Source organism: Phascolarctos cinereus, unplaced genomic scaffold, assembly GCF_003287225.1.
Source record: "Phascolarctos cinereus isolate Bilbo 61053 unplaced genomic scaffold, phaCin_HiC Scaffold_4;HRSCAF=312, whole genome shotgun sequence".
NCBI lineage: Eukaryota > Metazoa > Chordata > Mammalia > Diprotodontia > Phascolarctidae > Phascolarctos > Phascolarctos cinereus.
Window position 1 is genome coordinate 210,928,920 of NW_027555847.1, and position 24,678 is coordinate 210,953,597.

The 24,678-nt window shown below is 41.5% G+C and overlaps 1 protein-coding gene across 3 annotated transcripts in view; it reads left to right on the forward strand.

The window, feature by feature from the left end:
• The window catches only part of EEF2K (eukaryotic elongation factor 2 kinase), an 87,808-nt gene that overhangs the window by 49,579 nt on the left and 13,551 nt on the right, over positions 1 to 24,678 (forward strand). The window contains exons 4-17 of one of the 3 annotated variants that reach the window (XM_020965329.2): positions 6,444 to 6,504; positions 6,963 to 7,000; positions 8,217 to 8,388; positions 9,391 to 9,540; positions 10,098 to 10,230; positions 11,589 to 11,716; positions 12,335 to 12,533; positions 13,640 to 13,707; positions 15,148 to 15,225; positions 17,463 to 17,528; positions 18,845 to 18,979; positions 19,239 to 19,427; positions 22,749 to 22,873; positions 23,465 to 23,524. In XM_020965329.2, coding sequence (XP_020820988.1) covers positions 6,444 to 6,504; positions 6,963 to 7,000; positions 8,217 to 8,388; positions 9,391 to 9,540; positions 10,098 to 10,230; positions 11,589 to 11,716; positions 12,335 to 12,533; positions 13,640 to 13,707; positions 15,148 to 15,225; positions 17,463 to 17,528; positions 18,845 to 18,979; positions 19,239 to 19,427; positions 22,749 to 22,873; positions 23,465 to 23,477 — 1,555 coding nt within the window. In that variant the 3' untranslated portion in view covers positions 23,478 to 23,524. Of the gene's footprint in view, positions 1 to 6,443; positions 6,505 to 6,962; positions 7,001 to 8,216; positions 8,389 to 9,390; positions 9,541 to 10,097; positions 10,231 to 11,588; positions 11,717 to 12,334; positions 12,534 to 13,639; positions 13,708 to 15,147; positions 15,226 to 17,462; positions 17,529 to 18,844; positions 18,980 to 19,238; positions 19,428 to 22,748; positions 22,874 to 23,464; positions 23,525 to 24,678 lie in introns of those variants that run through there. The other 2 variants (XM_020965327.2, XM_020965328.2) reach the window with 2 other exon arrangements.

The following is a 24,678-nucleotide window of genomic DNA, read 5'->3' on the forward strand; positions in this document are numbered from 1 at the left end:
ACGCCTCCCAAAACCAAAAGTAAGTGCGTGTGGCCTTTCCAAAGCAATACTATATTTTAAGCTGGAACCCTTTTTCCTTTCTTTTATTATGCTCTATTACTGAGCCTTTACTCTAATCTATTTCCCTACTGTCCCACATAAGCCTGCTGTTTCCTTCGGCCCTAAAACTGCCAAAGGACTGGGTATAAAAACCTTCGCCCTCTTACCTTGTTTCCACAACGTTGAGCTGCCAAGGACCTTGTTCCACAGCGTAGAGCTGCTAAGGGTTCTCTTTTTGTCCGGAGCACCAAGAGGACCGCTCTTCTCGTACTTCCAAGGCCCTGTTAGGGCGCCAAATGTTGCCAGCAATCAAATAGTGCACCGAACGGAAGAGCGCAAAATAAACTTGAGACATGGGCCAGGCAGAGCAGCAGAACTGACTCAGTTTATTCATCTGAGGGTACAGGATAGATAGAGAAAATCTAGCCCAACTTCAAAGAGTCCTCCCCGTGAGATTCTCCCCAAAACATCTGCTGAGGACGTGACAACATACATTTCCTCATTATCAGGGTTCCTAGATTGGGTTTTATTTTCCAAGGTTTTCCCAGGCTCCTTGGCGCCAAGTGCATAGAGGAGTGAATGTGTAAATCTAAGGTTCAAAGAGTGAGAAGGAATGTCTCAGGAACCTCCCTTGCAGGGGGAGATTGGAGAGCCCTGCTTCCTAAATGATTGAGCCCTGTGGGTTAAGCCTAGGCAAGAGCCAAACTCTGTCCTGGATCTTAAACCCAGATTGGACTCTTAGAGCCGGTCCTCAACAGAAGAGGAGTGAGAGAGAGAGAGAGAGAGAGAGAGAGAGAGAGAGAGAGAGAGAGAGAGAGAGAGAGAGAGAGAATCTGGCCATGAAACAATCTCTATTATGGAGAGCTTGCTCTTCTTTTCAAATATATCAATATGTAACCTTCACTGAACAAAAATAGATTTTTTCTCCTTCTCACCTCCTGTTAAAGAAAAGACACCCTTATAGCAAATATGCATAATTAAGCAAAACAAATTCCTATTATTGGCCATGAGCCCTCCCAAAAAATGTAGGTTTCCTTTTGTATCCTGGGCTCTTCATTTATCTGTCAGGAGGTAGGTAGCATGTTTCATCAGCTGTCCTCTGGGATCGTGATTTTCATTGCTCCATGTGTAACTTTCAAAGCTATACTACTTGCCTGGAAATCTTTCTGGCCTTCCTCCTGTGAATAGGAGATCTTCTGTTCTGGCTTTTTGGTAGGGATTTTCCTGGGTCCTTCTTTTCTCAATGATTCAGGGAGTTTTCTCAACTGTGCATCTCAGTGTTTTCCTCCAATCTAGCATTTTTGGCTAAAATGGAGAAACCTATTAAGAAAAAAAAAAAGCCCCAACACCCCCCCCCCGAAAAATTTCCTAAGCTCTAATTCTGGCTGGGAATTCTCAATGGCAAGCTCTTATTTGAGTGGAGAAAGTGTTTTGGGTCTTCCCTGAGGGAAACAAGGGTGTGGTTTTTTGTACTAGGTTTGAGAACAGTGAGTTCCTGGGGTGGTTAGATGTTGTGAGGTTCTTTTTCCCCTGACCAACCTGTCTGGATGAAGCCCAGATCAGGCTCACAGCCAAAGTGAATTGGCATCAGAGGACTGAAGATTCCCAAAGAATTTGAAAGACTTGAGTCAGTGATGGAATGGTATGTCCTGATCTGACAGACCCATTAATGATGATTTAACAATATTTGTTAACAATATTTAGTCATATTTATTTATGATTTAACAACAATGATAAAAATAATGCTTCTGTATTGCTTTAAGGTTTGCAAAGCACTTTTACTTTGATCCTCACAGCAACCTTGTAAGTTTAAAAGCACTCCTTTTTACAGATGAAATAACTAAGGCTGAGCCAGCGTAACTGATTTACCTGGAGTCAAACAGATAGTGAGTGTCTAAAAGTTCAAACCTATGTCTTCCTCACCCTAAAAATCCAGAATCCTATTCACTAAGTCACTTAGCTGCTTCATGTGCCTCCATATAATGCTTGTTTCTTTGTAAAGTGCTTTTAATGCAAGTAAACCTACATTATGCCATCTGCCTGTGTATAAAAGGATTTGGTTCCTATCTGAGAAGTCATGTGTATATATTGTATATAAGTAGTCTTGTGTATATATTTCATGTTCAGAGAGAGAGAGAAGAGAGAGAGATGTTGATGATTATGGTGATAATGATGAGGATGACGAGGGTGTGCTGGCAAATGTTTTAACAACCAAATTTAAAGAGGGAAATGTATGCCTGCTGGACACTTGTAAATTTATTCTGTATCATTAACACTTTCTTAAGTTTAGAGAATCAAAAATCAAGCCCTGATCTGTAGGTTGGCCAGTTTTTGAGGTATAAATGCTCACACTAAAAATTTCACCATCAGGCTCTCACTATTTGAGCAGGCTGTAGCACACCCCTGGATTAGGTTCCCTACTTAAGAGACACAGCCTGATTTTGTGGAAGGGGTAACTGTTTAGAATCAGAGGACCTGGACTCAAAACATCTCAGGGCTCAATCAGTCCAGCAGAAGCTCCGAAATCCAATCTGTACCAGAATGAGAATCCCTTCTGTAGTAGTATTCCTAACAAGAAATCATCCAGTCTTTGCTTGAGGACTTCTAATGAGGTCGACCTTTCACGGTAGCCAGTCCCCAAGGGGAAGAGATCATTCTAATTGTTAGGAAGTTTTTCTTTCTGTCAAGCCTAAATCTACCTTTCTTCAGCCTCTACCCATTGCCTCCTGGAACAAAGCAGAACACATCCAATCCTTCTGATACTTGAACCAATCCATTAGTAAATTAGTATTTATTAATCAGTTCCTCATCTGTAAAATGAGCTGGAGAAGGAAGTAGCAACCACTCCAGTGTCTTTGGAAAGAAAACCCCAAATGGGGTCATGGACTGAAACAACAAAATCTGCCAAGCACTCCCCTAGGGCTGCAAGTACAAAAAACAAAGCACTCTCAAGAGAAATTTACTTTCTTGATTAGGAAGATAACACATAAATATGAAAATTATATAGCATAAATTTAAAGTGAATCAGTACAAAAGAGATAGCTTTTATGTCTCTCTCTTCCCTCCCCATTTAATTATCTTGTAGTCTGATCTCAGTTTCAGCCCGTTCTGATCTCCTTCTGTCTTTTTTCTTATCATGCCCTTCTTAAAATGTGGTGCCTAGAACTGAGCTTCCCGGTTCAGGTGTGGTCTCTCCTGGATTCAGGATACAGCAGGATCACCACCCCTCATGCTGTGGTCACTTTTCGATTATCTTTTCTGGCTGCTATATTTCATTGTTGGCCCAGATTGAGTACACAGCCCATTGAAACATTCACATGGTTTTTTTAGATGAGCTGTTCTGTAGACACACCTTTCCATCATGTAATTGCAAAATTGTTTTTTTTTCATCCCAAGTGTAGGATTTTATTTATAACCATTAAGAACTTTATTTGTAACTTAAACTTCATGTATTTTTAGGTCAGCCAGACATTTAGCCTGTTGGATATGTTGGAGCCTCTTGGCTTCAATTCCATGCTGTCATCCAGCATCCTTCAGTTCTCTGTGTCATCTGTAAAGTGATAAGCTTACCACATGTGTCTTCTTCCCATTCAGGAAATAAAATAAAGATGGTAAACAGCACAGTGCCCTGGACAGATCCATTAGTGAGCAGAGCCTCTGAGCTGGCCTTATTCCATTAATGGATACTCTTTGGGGCCTCCAGTTATTTAAATGAACTCCATCTCTGCTCCTTGCTAATGTGTGACCCCCTTGGACAAGTCACTTGCCCCTCTTGAGCAACAGAGTCCTCATTTATGAAATTTTTTTGTACTTACTGAAGGTAAAATGAAATAACCTTTGTAAAGTGCTTTGAAATCCTTTAAGTCACTTAAGGATTTATATAGTGAAAATCAGATATTAATGTGTGCTAATTCCTAGCTCAAAGCATATAATTGCTTTTACATAAACACATACCCCAACATTAAGCAACAATTTTGCTGTATCTCATTTGATACATATACAGTTTTATGAGGTAGATTATATAGATATAATTTCCCCCAATTTCCAGATGAAGACTGAGGTTCAGAGAGGACCAGCACTGGGAACTAGTTCTCACTTTGTTAAGGCAGCTGTTGAGGCAGCATTATAGTGTTGGACCTGGAGACAGGAAGACCTGAGCTCAAATTAGCATCAGATATTAGCTGTGACCCTAGATGAGTCACTTAACTCTCTCCACCTTATTTTCTTCATAGGTAAAGTAGAGATAATAACAGAACTTCCCTCACAGGGCTGTGGGGAGGAATAAGTGAGATGAGATTTGTAAAGCACTTCGCAAACCTTAATGTAGAAATAATAATATGTAAATGTTAGCTCTTATTATTAGTGAACTCATATCTCCTGATTTTTAGCCTAGACCATACTCGCCTCTCAAGGATGTGATGCAGACCAGGTGCATAAAACAGATTTTTAGTTTTGATTAAAATTTTTGTAGAGTCTGATATATGTTTTTGGACATGACCAGTGGGGGAATTTGTTTTGCTTGACTAAGCATATTTGTTACAAAGGCTTTGTTTTCTTTCTGTGTCAAGGTGGTCGTGGGGTAAGTAGGAGGAAGAGGAAATAGATTTTTTAATTGAAAAAAGTAAATTATAGATAGATAAAAAGAAAGTTTTATAGCTTATGACAGCCTGATTTTGCTGGACTTTTGTGGGCCCAGGCTTATTTGTCTGAGTTAACTAGGGGGGGCAAAAGAGAGGACCTGAGTCAAAGGAAGATGCGCTTTCTTTTTTTTTTTTTAATATAAATTTGTTTATTTTAAAAAAAATAAATTTGTTTATTTTTAATTTGCAACATTCACTTCCACAAGTTTTTGAGTTCCAAATTTTCACCCCATCTCACCCCCCACCCCAAGATGGCATGCATTCTGAATATCCCTTCCCCTAGTCTGCCCTCTCTTCTATCTCTCTCCCCTTCTCTTATCCCCTTCCCCTTCTATTTTCCTGTAGGGCAGGATGCACTTCTGTACCCCATTTCCTGTATTTCTTATTTCCCAGTAGCATGTGAAAACATTTATTTTTAAAGATATGTTTTTAAAACTTTAGGTTTCAGATTTTTCTCTCTTCCTCCCTCCCCACCCACCCTCATTGAAAAGGCAAGCAACTCAATATAGGTTGTACATGTGCAGTTATGCAAAACACATCCATAGTAGACATGTTGTGAAAAATTAACTCTATTTCCCTTAATCCTATCCTGCCCTCCCATTTATTCTATTCTTTCTTTTGACCCTGTCCCTTCTCAGAAGTATTTACTTCTGATTACCCCCTTTCCCAATCTGCCCTCCTCTCTATCATCCCTCTGCTCTCTTGTCCCCTTCTCCCCCTATTTTTCTGTAGGGTAAGACAGATTTCCATACACAATTGAATGTGTATGTTATTCCCTCCTTAAGCCAAATCCTATGAGAATAAGATTCACTCATTCCCTCTCACCTTCCCCCATTTCCCCTCCACTGTAAGAGACTTTTCGTTTCTGTTTTTTTTTGTGAGATAATTTACCCCATTCTACCTCTCCCTTTCTTCTTCTCTGAGTATAATCCTCTCTCATCCCTTAATTTTGTCCTCCACATATGACCCCTTAATCTTTAACTCACCTGTGCCCAGTATCTATCTATCTACATATACATATGTATAATTTTTTTCCTCCAACTACCCTAATACCGACAAAGGTCTCATGAATTATAAATATCATCTTTCCCATGCAGGAATGTAAACAGTTCAATCTTAATAAGTCTCTTATGATTTCTCTTTCCTGTTTACCTCTTCATGTTCCACTTGAGTCCTGTATTTGAAAGTCAGATTTTCTATTCAGCTCTGGTCTTTTCGTCAAGAATGCTTGAAAGTCCTCTATTTCACTGAATGACCATTTTTTCCCCTGAAGGATTATACTCAGTTTTGCTGGGTAGGTGATTCGTGGAGATAATCCTATCTCCTTTGCCCTCCGGAATGTTATATTCCATGCCCTGTGGTCCTTTAATGTAGAAGCTGCTAAATCTTGTGTTATCCTGATTGTGTTTTCACAATACTTGAATTGTTTCCTTCTGGCAGTTTGTAATATTTTCTCCTTGACCTGGGAACTCTGGAATTTGGCTATAATATTCCTAGGAGTTTTCCTTTGGGGATCTCTTTCAGGAGGAGATCTGTGGATTCTTTCAACTCCTATTTTGCCCTCTGGTTCTACTATATCAGGGCAGTTTTCCTTGATAATTTCTTGAAAGATGATGTCTAGACTCTTTTTTTGATCATGGCTTTCAGATAGTCCAATAATTTTTAAATTCTCTCTCCTGGATCTGTTTTCCAGGTCAGTTATGATGCACTTTCCTAATGCGTTTTTAGTGATAGTCACTCTGGCTACAAATTCTACTTTCACAGGTACAATGCAGTCACTGGGGAATGGGTCGAAGATGAAGTTTTAATCAAGATGGCATCACAGGTAAGAGTTGTCAAGAAGTTTATTTTCTTGGCATCTATGGCAACAGGACCTTTCACCCCACTTAAGCCAATAGCAGCCCTTCTCTGTCTCTCCCTACATTTCTCCCCACTCCAGCCTTCCCCCAGGACTTAGCCTACTGTACACCTTCTCTGTAGTCCTCTGTGGGAGAAGAGGTCTGATATCCATCTTCTTCCTAGGTGACTCCAGTCTCAACTGAATAGTCTTCAGCCCATGAAGGAAACAAGAGTTGACACAAACAGGGGGGTGAGGGGCTATCTGAAAGGTCTTATAGTCGGCAAGGAGGGTGCTTGAGGGAGTTTCTTTAATTGGGGTGGGGGGCAAAAGGGGCTTGGGTGATACTGGGTCTCAGATTTCTGGCATGGCTCACCAGCATTGATCCTGGGAAGAGGATGTTTGCTCACACGATTAATAATGAACCCACTCTATTTTGTCTGCAGCCCTTTGGACGTGGAGCAATGCGGGAGTGTTTCAGGACGTAAGTGGCTCAAACTAGATGCTTTGCAACCAGACCAGAGCTCATCCCTCTTCCTCTTCCTCTTCCTCTCCCTCTTCCCCCTCACCCTAAAAGGCCCTACTGTATACTAGTATTCCAGATTTCTTTCCAGTTGATGAAGACATAAGGGCAAGAGGGGTCCATTTAGCCAGAGTTCTTTCAGATTGGAGTTCCTCAGTAGGACTTAATCTCATTAGAGATAAAGATGAGGAGTGGGGAAAGGGAGCAGAACTTGGGGATATTGCTTTGGTCTCAGACTTTGTCACTTTTGGAGGTGGGGTATATGGGGTCTGTTATTTTCCTCAAAACTCTTAATAACCTGCTCCTGTCCTATATTTACAAGTTTCTTATACTTTTACTCCCCTCCATGAATTCTGCAGTCCACCTCCACTGGCCTATTTGAATACGGCCTCCCATCTCTTTGCCTTTGTACTCCACATGCCCCATAACTGGAGTGTTCTCCCCCCTCGCCTGTACTTCTTGATCTATCCTGGCTTCCTTTAAGGCTCAACTCAAATCCCATCTTCTGTAAGAGGCCTTTCCCCATCTCGCCCCCTTCACTGCCCCTCCTCCCCCCTCCACCCAAGGTGCTGCTAGTGCCTTACCCTTTGAGATTTTCTTCCTTCTGTTCTGTATCTATCTTGTATACGTTTAGTTATTTACAAGTTATTTCCTCCATTAGAATGTAAACTCCTTGAGGGCAGGGACAATGTTTATTGCCTTTCTTATCTCCCTCATTAAAATGTAAGCTCTTGGAGTGTAAGGACAGTGTTTATTGCCTTTGTTTCTATCTCCAGAGCTTAGCATACTGCCTGGTCCACAGTAAGCATTTAATAAATGCTTCGTTGACTGATTGACTAACCCCAGATTCTGGGGGCCCATGAGTTCCTGAGGAGAGGGGGTGAACCATAGGCAGAATTTGCCAGCCCCATAGGTAGCCCCATAGAAATAGTGAAAGTGGGGCTACGTCATCAGTTGGCTGAGGAAGTGGGACTGAGCAAGGGGAGGTCTCCAATTGGGATCTTAATTTTGAAGAGGGAAACACTAGCCCCTCTCCTTTTGTTCATGGTATGAGGCCCATTTGGCCTTGAAAATGCAGCCAAGGTGGGGGTTGAGGGGTTGCTGAGGTCAGTCTGTGAAAGGGATCAGCTGGGCCCTGGGGCTCCAGACCGCTTCCTTGTCTGTTATTCCCCCTCAGGAAAAAGCTGTCTAATTTCCTGCACACTCAACACTGGAAAGGTGCTTCCAACTACGTGGCAAAGAGGTACCTCGAGCCTGTGAACAGAGACGTGTACTTTGAGGATGTGCGCCTGCAGATGGAGGCCAAACTCTGGGGCGAGGAATATAACCGACACAAACCCCCCAAGCAGGTGTGCCTGCTCACCCCAAGCCACCAGCTTCAGTGTTGGGCTAGTGAATAGATTCAAGAATAGATTCAAGGGGGGAAGGGGGTGGGAAAAGAATAAAAAACAAGAGTGGGAAGAAGGCAGCAAGCAGGTATTTATTATGCGCCTATTATATGGCAGATACTGTACTAAGCACTTTACAAATATTATCTCATCTGATCCTTACAACTGTCCTGGGAGGTAGGTGCTATTATTATCCCTATCTTACAGTTGAGGAAACTGATGTAGAGGTCAAGTGACACAGCTAACTTGTCTGAAGCTGAATTTGAACTCAGGTCTTGTTGACTCCAGGCCCACAGCCCTATCCACTTCATCATGGACATGGACATGGAACCCTAGGCCGAAGTTTAAATTTGAGCTCTGCCAATTACTAGCCAAGTGACCTAGAGGATGTCAGTTAACCTGTCTCTGTGCCTCAGTTTCCTCATCTGTGGAAGTAAAAGATGAGAGGAAGGACTAGATGGCCTCTGAGGTCCCTTTCAGCTCTCCCAGGTACTATAGTAGAGTGCTGGACCTAGAGTTAGGAAGACCCAAGTTCTGATTTAGCTTCAAACATTTGCTAGCTCTGTGACCTTGGACAAGTCATCTAACCTCTGTCTGCCTCAGTTTCCTCATCTGTCCAATGGGGATGATAATAATAGCACCTACCTCCCAGGATTGTGAGGTTCAAATAAGATAAAATCTGTAAAGTGTTCTGCAAACCTTAAAGTGCTCTATTAATGCTAGCTATTATTATTAATCACATTTTGTGATTTTGAATTATAAAGGAAAACTTATTTTAAAAGGAGTAGGAGTAGGTTGAATGTAATATTCATTTGTTTATGGAGCAAGGGAGGCCCCAGGGACTGAGCTCATGTTGCGTCTCAGTCAGTGGTGAAGCCAAGGCCTGAGAACCCAGACCTAGCTCTGCAGGTGGGAAGAGGGAAGGATGCTGATTTGCCTCCTTTCATCCACCCTCTCTGCCAGGTGGATATTATGCAAATGTGCATCATCGAGTTGAAGGACCGGGCAGACAAGGCCCTTTTTCACCTGGAACACTATATTGAGGGCAAATACATCAAATACAATTCCAATTCGGGTTTCGTCCGAGATGATAACATCCGCCTAACCCCACAGGTGAGACTGAAGGACATCTGATGGTTTGTACTCCAGGCTCTGGAGGTTCCCTTTAGATATTATCTCTCCAGGTTGACATTTGGCCAGGGCATTATCAAATTCTGTTTTAATCGGGGAAGATACTGAGGATGGTGTTTTGTTTTGTTTTGTTTTTAATCCAGATGCTAAATCTGAGCTTTCTTATCCATGTGATCCATGTTTATTTGTTCTAATGAAATTCAGCTAGTCGGTCTTTCAGCCTTCATCAAACTTCACATCTAATCATTTTAAGTGCAATACCTTTGTTCTCCATTTATGTTATTTGACAAGCCATTGGGGCTAAACATCAGGTTCCTCCCAAAGAGACCTATTAAAGTTGGTGAACCACATCCTAAAGTTCAGAGATAGACCTTTATACATCAGATGCATTGGCAACCCTTATTACTTTAAATTGGACTGTTTTAAATGAGTCATTCTGCCAAAGGGCAGAGCCAGAGGAAATAAGCAGAAATATCACTATGCCCCAGAGCCAGGCTGCTTCTTACCTTTTGTGTTGAATTCTTGTCCCACTCCCCCAGGCCTTTAGCCACTTCACCTTTGAACGTTCTGGCCATCAGCTGATTGTGGTGGACATTCAGGGAGTAGGAGATCTCTACACTGACCCACAGATCCATACAGAGACGGGTTCAGACTTCGGAGATGGCAACCTAGGTAGGTCAGGAGACCGTGTAAATTTCTACCAAACGTGTTTCCCTGAACACTATATGCTGGGTTTATTGTAAGAATTGTAGAGTATGAGAGTTGGGACTTTTGTCTTTTTTTTTTTTTTTTTTGGCTAGGCAGTGGGGTTAAGTGACTTGCCCAGGATCACATAGCTAGTAAGTGTTATGTGTCTGAGACTGGATTTGAACTCAGATCCTCCTGACTCCAAGGCCAAAGCTCTATTCACTGTGCCACTTAGCTGCCCCACAAGAGACTTTTGAAAGAATTTAGCCCAGTCCTCTCATTTTGTAGATGATGAAACTGAGGCCCAGCAGGTAAACATGGCTAATTCCAGGCCAGACCTCACATCTGACTCTACTGCCTCTACTTCCTCTGTTACATCCTGGTTTATTTCAACAATAACTACTTTTATGTACTGCTTACTGTGTGCTAGGTACCACAATAAGCACTTTACAATTATTCTTAGTTAATCCTCACAACAACCCTGGCCAGTAGATTATGCTATAGATTATGTTATCCCCATTTTATAGATGAGGAAACTGAGGCAAACAGAGGTTAAGTGACTTGACCAAGGTCTCAGTGTCTGAGGCTTGAACTCAGATCTTTTTCACTTCAGGCTTGGCACTCTTATCTTCTTCCCTTTGCCCCTTGTACTCCAGTAATTCATAATAGTAGTCCAGTCTTAGAAAACAATTCAATTCAGTAAGTATATAAATGCCCACCATGTGCTAAGCTAGATTCTGGAAATGCAAAGGCAAATTGAAACAGTCCCTGTCCTCAAGAAGCTTATGTTCCATTGAGGGGATACAAGGGTATACACAGATAAGTAGATACAAAAATGCATGTAAAGTCATTTCAGGGAGGGGGGCACAGGTCTAAAATAATTGGCAGTTTGTTAACAATAGGACAGGATTCCAGAAGGCACAGAAAGAGAGTAATAGGGTCACCATGTGGATGGGCTAACATAGATGAACATGAGAGAACTAGGAGCTTCGGCCTAGTCAGAATCACCAGGAGTCGGAGTGGGGCCACAGAACAATAAATCGTCCTGTCCTTCACAGGAATAAAGATAACATCAATATGATTTTTTGGTCCCTGAGAGTGATGGGAAGTGTAGAGGCAAGTCCAGATTGGTTATAGAGGGCTGAGGTATATTGGAAGGGTTTACTCTTGGCCAGGTCAGTTCTTCCCTAGGGCTCACTCCAGAGTTGATTAACTTATTTCCCAAAGGGTTTAAAAGAAGGAAAAGGACTGGCCTGGATGTTGGGTTGGGGGTAAGGTCTGGTAGGGCAGTTGTCTCTGATTTTTCTCTGTGGGAATCATTGCTGTGGGCTTTCTGCTCATAGGTGTGCGGGGCATGGCCTTGTTCTTCCATTCTCATGCCTGCAACCGGATTTGCAAGAGCATGGGCCTTACTCCCTTTGACCTCTCACCAAAGGAGAAGGATGCTGTCAATCAGAATACAAAGTTGTTGGTAGGTGTTCTCCATTACACAACTTGGGATGTTGTCAGCTTGCCAAGCCACTAGTGTGTCACAGACCTGAGGTCTCCTCTGGGTACTGTGACAACCAACCTAGCATTCTCTGTTCTTGACCAGTTTTTGACTGGAGGGGTGATAGATTTGGAATAATTGCTGTCAATCATGGAGGAGAGAGTATGCCTGGGGTATGTTAATGTTGTAGGTTTACAGTGGCCTAAGCAAATGGAGAAGAGGGTAGAATTCTATCTGACCTAATGTCTCCCTTCATATTAGTTACAAATATTATATAGATTACTAGAAAATGTTAGAGAATCTTGGCTTAAGGTTCTGTTAAGAATAATAAAAGGTGACCTGCCTCTCTTCATGAGTACGACATGCCCAGGTTATGGTGGTTGAAAGGCATTTGCTGTAAAAATCCAGGGAACACACAGAAAATTAATTTGAGGTTATTTCCAGAAGCCAAGGATGAATGGACTTTAGATTTGTCATCCGTTAAAGGGAGCACATTGAGTTGTCAGCTGTCAGGGAGTTTAGTGTTATAGGGGAAAGACTTTGAAGGTATTTATAATTTTGTATTGATGATTTTTTTTCCCTCTTGATGTTCTTGACAAGCAATCAGCCCAGACCCTTGTGAGGGGCACAGAGGAAAAATGTGGCAGCCCAAGGGTGAGGACCTTCTCAGGAAGCCGTCCACCACTGCTTTCCCGCCTTTCAGAGAACTCTGGAGATGAAAATATGAGTGATGTGACATTTGACTCCCTCCCTTCTTCTCCTTCGTTCACACCACACAGCCAGAGAATAGACCACATCCGTAAGTCACAATTCTGACTGTGTACCAAGCCTCTGTTTTGGGGGTTTCCAGGCAGTGAGAATGGCTGGGAGGAGGAACTGCACAGGGTAACTGCTAAATGAGTCTTGAAGGCTTTATTATTATGATCAGATTTTTTAAACTGTAAATATCAAAACAGTAGAATAAGGCCATATACTTAATGATAATAATAGTAGCTGGTATTTAGAGGTTTGCAAAAGCTTTTTATATTCAAGGTGTCCCAAAAACTCCAGTGCTGCTATAGTTCCCATTTTACAGATGGGAAGGCCGAGTCAAAAGTAGGTTAAATAATTTTGTGATCTCCTAAAATCTTACTTGCATTCCCCGTGTTGGAATATTAAGCCAATTTTGTTTTTGTCCTATCTTCAAGACAAGATTCAGACATTGGTTAATCATCACTGGCTATGAAACATCCTTTGACCGTTAAGTCCCGTTTATTTACGCTTTTTTGCAGACAAGTTTTCTGTTCTCTGACATTTTTTTTCTTAAACTCTTACTGTGTCAAAGGACTTGGGGGGGGGGAAGAGGGAACTCCTGGTGGGAATTCCACATGCCGCTGGTGAAGATTGTCAGCCTCTCTGTAACTTACAGTTTTAGAGAATTGCCTGCAGCCCCAAGAGGTTGAGTGACTTGGCCATGATTTCACTGCGAGCTTATGTCAGAGGCAGCACTCCTAGCCAGGGCTCCCCGACTCCAAGGCCAGCTGTCTATCTGCTATGCCAGACTGCCTTTCAATTTCAATCTCAAGGATCATTGTGGTTTAAAAATTTTTTGAAAGAGAGATGCCTCACTAGAATTTTGTGCCTAGGCCCTCACACATTTTGGTTTACCATCATCACTTCTGTGACATGTGTGATTTCTCTGGGAAACTTAACTCCATTTACTTGTCATTGGAAAGACCCCTGGGCTTCTCCATATGGCTTGCAGCTAAAATCCTTCTAAATTTTCTCCCCTCATAAGAATGTGAATTCCCATGGGAGTAGCAGAAATTCTGTCATTTTTCTATTTGTATATCCATCACTTATCATAGTGCTTTGTACATACTAAGCACATAATAAATGCTTTTTCATTTATTCTTCCCTTCCTAGACTGGCCACAATTCAGTGACATTGATAACCTGGGGCACAAAGACCACGACCACCTGGATAACCGTCGAGTGAGTATGACCACTTGGCAAAGAAGCAGCCAGATTCTGAATAGTCTGTGGAAGCCGTTGGCTGGGGATCTAAAGAAGCCAGATGTTGTCTGAGACCAGAGGTAGTAAAGAGCAAAAATAGGGTAGAGAAAGACAAGGAGTGAGGGTGGAATAAGTCAAGTGAATGAAGAACCAGGTTATAGCTCTTCAGATGCAAAATTAGTCAACCTAGGTCTCCAAATTGAGCATGAAAGGTCAGCTTTTAAAGCAAAGAACATCTGTGCTCCTTTAATGTATATGTATATTCGACTTTCTGTGTCGGGGGTGGGAGGGGCTAGGGATCATAAACAGAGGAAAGGGAGGTGTTCATCTCAAATTCTTGCAGAAATGGTGACAAAAGGGTTTTTGTTGGATTTTTTTTCCCCTCTGAGACAAAAGGATGGCAGATTTATTATACTCTATATGTAGCCAGGAGAATTAAGCCCATTAGAAAAGGGCCAGGGATATGAGTTGGTAACATGCTTCAGATCAGCAACAATATTCTTTTTTTTTGTGTATGAGATTCATACATAGTTTTAATTCAGCTACTACATGGCAGTTATTGTTTGATAATTTTCAACCTCTATGCCTAGTGCTATATAATGCAGGACAGTCACCATCATGACTGCCCAGTGTCAGCTGATAGTATATGAAGTTATCAAGTACACCTACAAATGTGGTCCATACTGCACATAGACTACTACAAACATACAGCCTATAGGATGGGAGTAATTAAATTTATTTTCATATCTACATTCTTTCCTTCCCACCTCCTGCCTTCCCACTCACCTCCAGTTGAGAAAGCTAAAATAAATAAATAAAACCCCTGTTGCTAACATATAGTCAAGCAAAACAAATCACCACATTGGCCATGTCAAAAAACAGGTATGTTTCAATCTGTATTCTGAGTCCATCACTTCTATGTTAGGAGGTGGGTAATATGTTTCATTATGAGCCCCTCTGGATTTGTGGTTGGTCATTGTGTTAATCAGAGTTCTTAGGTCTTTCATAGTTATTTGTCTTTACAATGTTGCTGTTACGGTATAAATTATTCTGGTTCTTTTTTGCTCTACTCTGCATCAGTTCATACAGGTCCTCCCAGGTTTCTCTGAAATATAGTGCAGGGTTGAAAATGGTGAATGCATTGCCAGGGCTTCCATATTTTTTTTTCTCAACTCTTTATGTATCATGTGACTTGGCTATAGGTAAGAAAGATTCTTTTGTATCTTTTTAACCTGCCTTGATTTCTTGATCTGTAAAATGAATAATAAAGACACCCTTATTGGCTCAGGGGGGTACAAAATACCTTGAATGTACCAAGGGGAGGTGCACAATGCTAAGCCTGCCCAAGGTAACCAGTGCCTCCTGGAGTTCCACCCTAAGAAGATTCCCATGAACACCAGTGCCACCCTGTCTCCACAGGATGCTGAAAATGGTGGGGACAGTGGATACCCCAGTGAAAAGAGGAATGAACTGGAAGACATAGATCCCCGAGACAGGGTAAGGAAGCCTTTTGGGAATGGAATTATAAACCCCCTGTTGCCCTGTAGATTCCTATTTCCTTCTTATCCTGTGGATGTGAATAGAGAAATGACTGTTCTCAAAAGTTTTTCTGTTTCCCAAAAGATTGGGTAACTCCATTGATGTGTCTTCCTTAAGCTAAAAGCCTTCACCTTTTGGAAGAAACAACATGAAAAGGTGAAGGCTATCCACTTTTTTTAGGTGGGGTTTTCCTGCCCCTCCTTCATCATTAATCAGAGCCACCCTGGACAAATATTCCTCTGACCAAGCACTACCTTCTTCTTTCATAGTGGTGATTCTCTGTGGCAGTACTTTCTGGGCAGAGACTAGGAAAGGGATTATTTATTTCAGAGTTAGCTCTCTGACCCATTCTCCTCTGAAATCACTTGCTGACCCAAGTCAGGACACCTGGGAGCCTCTGATTTCAGTCTTTGTGTTTGAGTCAGGAGACCAGACTGCCATTCACAGTCAGTGCAACTCAAGCCAAGCTTTTTAACTCATAAAAAAGACTTTGACTAAATGAGATTCCCTTCTAGCTCTAAAAGCCTAATGTTTGAGTCATAGAAATGAACAAGAATGTGGGAGGAAAAGTAGGGAGTATAGAGTTCCTCATATTCTGTCACTTTATTTCCTAGCCTCTTCTAGCTTTCCTAGCTTCCTCTTTTGGCAGGAAAATAAAAAGAGTGGGGTCTTTTGGGAAGGGGGGCAGGGAGATGTTTTTGTCCCAGGTAAAAGTAAAATTTTATGTTGCAATTGGAGAACAGGCTATAGAATCCAGAAGTCACTTATCTTTAGGCCTTGGTTTCCTTATCTGTAAAATGAAGGAACTGGACTAATCTTTTTTTTTTCACTTAAAAAATATTCTGAACTTAAACACCACATAGAACTAGCATCTCTGAATGCATTACTTTTATTTATTTTTGTTACATTTTTGTAGTTATCAAGTATTTATTTTTTTTCTCTTTCCTATCTCCTTCACTTCACTAAAAAGAAAAAAGAAAAACCAAAACTCTCATAACAAATATGCAGTCAAGCAAAATAAATTCCTATCTTGGTCATATCCAAAAATATGTGTCTCACTCTGTATGTTTAGTCAATCACCTCTGTGTCAAGGGGTGGGTAGCCTTTTTCATTGTTCTGTGGTCCTTTAGAATTATGGTTGATCAGTGCATTGATCAGAATCCTCAAATCTTTCAAAATTGTTTGTTTTACAATGCTTCCATATATATGTGTGTGTGCAGTCTGTGTATATGTGTGTATATATATATATATGTATATGTGTGTGTATATGCATATATATAAACAGGAGAAAATATACATGAAAACATGAATCTCTGTTATGTGAAGCTTGTTTTTTTGCATCTGGACTAGATAATAAGATCATAGGTCTAGAATTGGAAGTGGGACCTCAGAGGTCTGTATCCTCTCCTATTGCAATTGAGACCACCCAGAGAAGTTAGGCAGCTAGTTGCGGTGGATAGAGTGCTAGGCCTAGAATCAGGAAGACTTATTTTCCTGAGTTCAAATCCAGCCTCAGACATTTAGCCCTGGTCAAGTCATTTAACCCAGTTTGCCTCAGTTTCCTCATCTGTAAAATGAGCTGGAGAAGGAAATGGCAAACCACTCTAGTATTTTTGCCAAGAAAACCCCAAATGGGATCATGAAGAGTCAGACACGACTAGGATAGCTGAACAGAGAAGTCAGGTGACTTGCCTGAGTTGTGATTTGAAACTAGGTCCCTGTAGAGCTGGTGTTCTTTGTACTGTACCATACTGCCAGTCCTGCAGTCCCTTCCAGATCTAATGTGCAAGCTGAGGTAGGCTATGCTCTTCCTCATTACAACTCCAGTGGCATCCTGGTGACAGGGCTTTGTCCAAGAGTGGCTGCCATCTTGAGGGCGTATCATTAGGAAAGCCTGGGTTTCCATGGTCTGACCTTGGAACTATGGATGGGAGTTAAAATAATAACAAAACATTATCCCTGAGTCAAGGAATAAATGTGGTTTACCCAGGGGTGATTCAGACAGAGAACCAGCTAATCTGGTTTCTTTGGGGGATGGGAAGAACTAAAAGGCGTGGCTTTTTTGGCTTTTTTGAACAAGCCTCAGTCACGGATGGTTCATCCAGTTCCAGATCAAAAGGAACATTGAAGATGGGAGGCAGGAAGAGGAGAAGAGATATATGATTTGAATCATCTAAATCTTTGCCTTTATCTAGGCCCATTCAAATGGCAGTCGGAAACAGTATGAATCTGATGAAGACAGTCTGGGCAGTTATGGAAGGGTAAATAACACTATTTCTTCATAAAGAATGGCTTATTGTCCTGTGTGTAAAAATGCTTTGTAAACTGGAATCTAATGTGTATCAGCTGTGGTTATCCATTGGCCACTTCCTTTTATATGACCAGCATTCTCTGGTTTATAGGGGCACCTCTCCATTGGGTCTTTTTTTCCTGCCAAGAGTACTTTTTCTTGAAGAAAAGGTATTGTAACAAGTATTTATTGAGACCATATGCATACAGAGCAAGGCTCTGTGAAGGATAAAAAGGAGCATACGGTGTAGTTGGGAGGAAACAAGATACATGAAAAGATAACAGTACTGGACAGCAAATGCTTAAGAACTATGGAAGTTAAGAGGAGCTAAAGATGGTTTCCCACTTTGGTAGAAAAGGAAGGAGATGTGGGTTTTGAGGAATGGGTAGGATCTGAGTGAGTGGCATGGATAGGAAGGGCATTCCAGATGGGGAAAATATTGTCAATAAAGGCATCTTTGAGGGACAGTGAATAGACCAGTGGACAGTTTATGTATGGGAATGGTGAGAAATAAACCTAATCTTCCACAAGTTAATTTTTAAGTCTTCCAGGGACTCACTGACTTAAGTGGATCCCATCCTGAAATTTTAATTTCCTATGTTGTTTTCTACCTTTTGCACCTCATCTAGCACATACTTAGCAGGCTGGTTCTGTTCTAAAACTTGGCCTCTTCAACTTGTTGGCCTAGATCATAAACTGTCTCTTTTTCCTTTCAAGTGTCCATCTTGTTTTTTAACCACTGGGCCAAACAGTGGCCAAGAAAAATGGGATTGATTTCAATTGAGCCCATTACAATTTGATTTGATAATCTTGCTAATTGTTTTTTTACTGCTATTGCCTTTATGGTGGTTCATTTCTTATTTAAAAAAATGGAATACAAGAGAAATTGGCTGAAAGTCAACAGAGGTTATAGAATTGAGACAGCTTATTTGGTGTTGGTTTTTTGGGAGCTGCTCCCTGATTGGTCTTGTCCCAAGTCTGTAGTCTTTTTATACAGTGGCTGCTTTCAGGTTTGCCAGATGTTTTTGTCATTTGCTAAAATGTTCCGTCTTTTTCCATGTTAGCTGAAGTGGCTGTGTTATGGGTGATTAGGAATGGAGTGGTGTAAGTCTGCAACAGCCCTATAAACCTAGCGCTTACCTTTTCCTCATACTAACCCCAGGGTGTTTGTGAAGCAGTGTCTTCTGTGCTGAGGTTTCACCAGCCAGGTGAAGGTGAAATGCATTAATTCCCTGAGCATCTCTCCTCTTTCAAAGGTAAATGTTGTATTAAATTCTCTTCTTCTAGGTCAGTGTGGAGAAATGGAATCTCTATAACTCTGCCAGGCTTCACCTCCAGAGGCCATCCTGTGTTGCTGTGGAAATGCAGAGACTTAATGATCTGGACCTTGAAAAGAAAATCGGAAAGTCCATTTTGGGGAAGGTATTGGTGATGTGCATTTGAGAGAAAAGAAAAAAGGGGGAGAAGCTTTTGCATCACACTGAGGGGAATCTGCCCATCTAGCACTAATCTGATCATAAATGATTTCTCTAAAGACTCACACCACTCCTTTGCTAATCACTTTCTCTTGCAGGTTGACTTCCATGTGCTATCTCAGTAGGGATGAGTTACCTTATTAGATGCAGCTGGTAAGCTGCCTCCTCATAGGCCCTCTGGACTGACGCTATGGTCTGTGTGGCAGGTTCACCTGGCCATGGTGCGTTACCATGAAGGGGGACGCTTTTGCGAGAAAGACCAGCCTTGGGATCAGGAGTCAGCTGTCTTCCACCTGGAGCACGCAGCAGATCTGGGGGAGCTCGAGGCCATTGTAGGGCTCGGGCTCATGTACTCCCAGCTCCCCCACCACATCCTGGCTGATGTCTCCTTAAAGGTAAGAGATGGAGGACAGCTAGGTGGCACAGTGGATAGAGCACTGGCCCTGGAGTCAGGAGGACCTGAGTTCAAATCCAGCCTCAGACATTTACTAGCTAGCTGTGTGACCCTGGGTGAGTCACTTAACCCCCATTGCCTTTAAAAAAAAAAAAAACAACCAAAAGGTAAGAGATGGCAGGGCCAGGACCAAGGGGATGATTCCTGAATGTTGCTGTTGCTGTGGTAACAGCCCCATTGGCTTATGGGTGGCAGTGTCACCTCTGTGTGTGCCCTTTTAGTCGATTAATTTTAGAGATTCAGATTTCCTACTTCACCCAGGCTGGAAGTACACTAGTTATTCATTGGCCCAATCCTACTGATCGTGGATGCTTTGACCTGCTCTGTTTCCAGCCTGGGCCAGTTTAGCCCTCTTTAGGCAGCCTAAGTGTCATTTTTCTCCCTACTTCTCCCTTCCAGGGGCTCGCCATATTAGTGCCAGATGTGGTATGGACACCTGATTGGCTTTATGCCACAGAATCTCAGAACTCTAGAGCTCAAGTGATTCACCAGATTCAGCCTCCCCCATAGCAGGGTTCACAGGAGGGCATGTACCACCATACTGTACCTGACTATTGATAAGATAATTTTTGATACAATAACAACAACAATAATTATATAGCATTTGAAGATTTACAAAGTACATTATCTCATTTGATCCTCAGAAACCACTATAAGGTCCCCGTGAAGTGGGTGCTATCATCCCTATATCATACATAAGGAAACTGAGGTTAAAAGGCTGTGACTTGTAAAGCCACAACTGTTTCTTAAAATTTTAATTATTTTTATTTATTTCATTAAATATTTCCTAATTACATGTAAAAAATTTAGCATTCATTTTTTTAAAATTTTGAGTTCTGAATTCTCTCCCTCCCTCTCATCCCTTCCGTCTCTTTGAGAAGGCAAATAATTTTGTATCAGTTATACCCGTAAAGTCGTGTAAAACATATTTCCTTATTAGCCACATTGCAAAAGAACCCGATGAAACAATAAAAATGAAGAGAGAAACGTATGCTTCACTCTGCATTCAGACTTCATCAGTTCTTTTCTCTGAAGGTAGAAAGCATTTTTCATCCTGGGTTGCTTGAAATTGTCTTAGATCCTTGTATTATTAAGAGTAGCTAAGTCTTTCACAAAAGTTTATCATCATTACAATATTGCTTTCACTCTGCATAATGCTGTCCTGGTTCTGCTCACTTCACTTTGCATCAGTTCATATAAGCCTTCCCAGGTTTTTCTGAAATCATCCTGCTCATAATTTCTTATAGCATGATAGTATTCTACTACAGTTATATACCACAGTGTGTTCAGCCATTCCCCAACTAATGGGCATCCAATTCTTTACCACCACGAAAAGAGCTACTATAAATATCTTTATACGAATAAGTCCTTTTCCCATTTCTTTCATCTCTTTGGGATGCAGACCTAGTAGTAATCTTTCTGGAGCAACTTTATAGCTCTTTGGGCATAGTTCCAAATTGCTCTCCAGAATAGTTGGATCAGTTCACAGCTCCTCCAACAGTGCATTAGTGTCCCCATTTTTCCACATCCTCTCCAGCGTTTGTCATTTTCCTTTTATGTCATATTAGCCAATCTGATAGGTGTGAAGTGGTACCTTGGAGTTGTTTTAATTTGCATTTCTCTGTTCAGTAATGATTTAGAGCATTTTTTCATGTGATTATTGATAGTTTGGTTTCTTCTTCTGAAAACTTCCTGTTTATATCCTTTTACCATTTATCAAACTGGGGAATTAAAGCCACAACTGTTTAAGTGTCAGAGACAGGATCTATACCTGTGTTCCTCCTGTTTTCTAAGAACCCCAGCACTCCCCACCACCACCACCATTACCTCCTGGGGACACAGAATATGATCGGATGGGCTGGACTTTTTGCTGCTCTAGGACTAGGTAATATTGTAAACCAAAAGAGGTGATAATCACCACCTTGTTTCTCAACCTTTTGCATTGTTCGGCAAGCTTGTAAATTTCTTGTAATTGCCACAGGGAAAGAAAGTACACTTTTTATTGACCAAAAATTTGTGGATAAGGGAAGCCAATGGGAGAGTTGTGGAGAAAAGCCTAACTGGTTTATACACCACCAGATAAGATGTCAAAAGACCAATATATCTTGGCACGCTGCTTGGGGAAACATTGAGTACTTCTGGTTTGGCCAAAAAAATAAATGTGGCACTCATCCAGATAGCACCCTAATGAACACACAGAAAAAGTGAATACAACTTCCAGAGGGATCTCCCTCACAACTAATAAGTGCCTTATCAATCATCAAGCATTTATTAAGCCCTTACTGTGTGCCATGCACTGAGGATTCAGAGGGAGGAAAAAAAAACAAAAGCAGGCCTTACCCTTATAAAGCTTACTTTCTAATGGGGATATGACATATACATAAATCAGAATATATAAGATAAATGCAGAGTAGACGGAAGGCAGCCTTAGAAGGGAAGGTACTAGTAGCTGGGAGTATTTATATCTTGTATTTCTCTCCACGAAGTCATGGAGATGGCCTGGCTTCTGAAGCAGTGCATGCAGTAAGTCCTTTTGGCAGAGGAGTTCTGAGTGAGAAAGAGGGATGACAGTTTTGGCAATATGAGATCATCAAGTTTTTAAGCCAAGGCCGGATGCTGGGTGTAGAAAATCACCATTAATACTGTTTGTGCTGAGGGAAGCCTGATCACTTGAATTTGGCAAGTTTCTCCTCAAGTATACTTCATTTCCATTTCTTTTCTCCACGGTCTTCTTTTTTTGTTTTAGCGACAGATAGGCTCAGATTGCCATGCTCCCTGCCTGATGGAATCACCAAAATAGTTGTAATATCATAAAAAGAGGGGCCTACTCCTCCAGACACATGTAATTTGTAGCAGATTCAGCAAGGAGATTATCATCAGCGTCCAGCATTGCATATTGGAGATCATAGCTTCATAAGTTTAGAGCTGGAAAAGGATCTTAGAAGCTGTTGGATTTATCTTCTTTCAATTTTTAAATGAAGAAACCGAGTCTATAAAAGTAAAACCCAGGGTCATGCAGCTAGCAAGTTCGTAAGGCAAGATTCAAAGTCAAGTCTTCCCTACTCCCAGGTGCAGGGCTTGGAGTGGCTAAAAATGTTTATTGGATTTCATTAAAAAAGAAAAAGCTTGATCTGTAAGATTTCCAGAGTTTCCTTCTTAAAACATGGTGGAAAGAAAGAAGGACAAAAGAGAAAGAAAGACAGGCAGAAAGATCATAACGATATACATATATGTAAATGATATATTTGGTTGTGTTTGATAGGAGTCGGAGGAGAACAGAACAAAAGGATTTGATTACTTACTGAAGGCCGCAGAAGCAGGTGACAGGCATTCTATGATCCTTGTGGCAAGAGCCTATGACACAGGACTAAACCTCAGCTCCGACAGGTAATAATAACAACTTGCATTTATATCAGACTGGATGCTTTTCTGGTTACAAGTCCTCCAAGATAAGTTGTTCAGGTAGCATCATCCCCATTTTATGTGCAAGGAGAGAGAGCCAGCCTTTAGAACCAGGAAGATCAGGGTTCCCATGTAGCATTTGACACATGCCATCTGTGTGACTCTGGGTACCCCTTTCCACCCTCTCCCCAGTGTCCTGAGCAGCTCTAAGGCTGTAAGTTACAGAGAAGGTGCTACCCTGCATTGATGGAGGGAGTTTTCTGATCTGGAATACCCTATCCCAGTAGAATCACAGATGCAGTCCCTATCCCTGTACATAAAAGGAAATGGGGGGACTCAGAGGAATCGAGCCTTCTTTAGTCTTGGGAGGCTAGTTTCGGTGCCAGAACTGAAATCCAGATCTTCTGACTCCCAAGTCTGGTACTCAGTCCCCTGAACCATTTTCCCTCTTTAGGGAAAATGTCGAGTACTATGGTACTCACAGTACACTTCAAAGAATCCTGTCCTGCAGTGTGGGGATTTGTTTTGTTTAATTACTCATATTTGTTCTAAGTACTTAATTCTTTTTTTTTCCAGTGGAGGAGGATGAGGGGTGGGGTGAAGGAAAGGACATCCAAAAAAAAAAAAAGAAGGAAAGAAAGAAAGGAAAAGAAAGAAAAAAGGCATTGAAGCATTTTTTAAATACACAGAAGGAAAGACAGAAAGAATCACATACAGCTTTAAATCACAAGACCGCTTTAAAAGTTACATGTTGAATTTATTATATAGGTATGTATTTTAGAGAGAAGAGCAAACTATATGTAATAGAAATCCATAATTTCACATGCAGTACACTTTTTCTCTTCTATGTGTATGGAAATACCTGTATTATTTGGTGTTTACTAAGTTCCAAATAAAAATTTGTAAATAGAAAAACACTGACCTGAGAATCAGGAGACCTGGACTCTAGCTCTGAATCTGCAGTTACTTGTCGGCTACTTGCCCTCTCTTTTCAAGGAACTGAGAAAATTCTCCTTTGAAGGCAGTGGGATCACCTATTTGTGACAGTGGAACCAGGGATCTGTGTATGGTCCCTAGGGAATGTTAAGGGGTCCCCTGAACTTATCTTTTTGAGTTGCCATATTTTCCATAAACACAGGACCCAGAGTATGCAGGAGGCCCTGAATGTGGCAAGGATGAAGCTCCCCCCCCCCCAGCTGATATAGTTTGTTGTTTTGCATCCCAAAGGACTCCCCATGTGTCAAGACAGACGCCAGTCAGTCTACACTAGGCTGAGAACTGCTTGTGCTGCTGGGACCTGTAGATAAGCAGACCATGCTGTCTTCATAGTCTAGCAGCTCCCAAGGGAAAAGAATGAGGCTTTTGCTGTCACCTTGCTCCTCCCCTTCAGGAAGAATTTCATCCTTTTCCCACCTTTACTTTACCTTTCCCTATCCCATGCTATGCCCCTTTATGTGGAAATCTTCTCCTTCCTTTGTCCTGCTATGATAAAAATGCAAACTTCTGTATGGACTGTGAAAGCTTTGGGCTCCACATGCATGTTCATCGTTCTTGTAATGCACCTACGTTTCATGGAGTTGTGATCGCCTTTTGGCAGAGCGTTACTGCTGGATATGCACGAGCATACCCATGATGTTTTTGATCTCCCACCACCCAATCAGACATTCCAAAGTTATATTTCTAGTAATGCTTGATGAATTTATATTGATACATGTATCTTCTCTTGCCTGTTCTCCCTCCTGCCCAAGGATGTACAGTTATGAAAAGCATAAGGTTTAAGGGATGATATG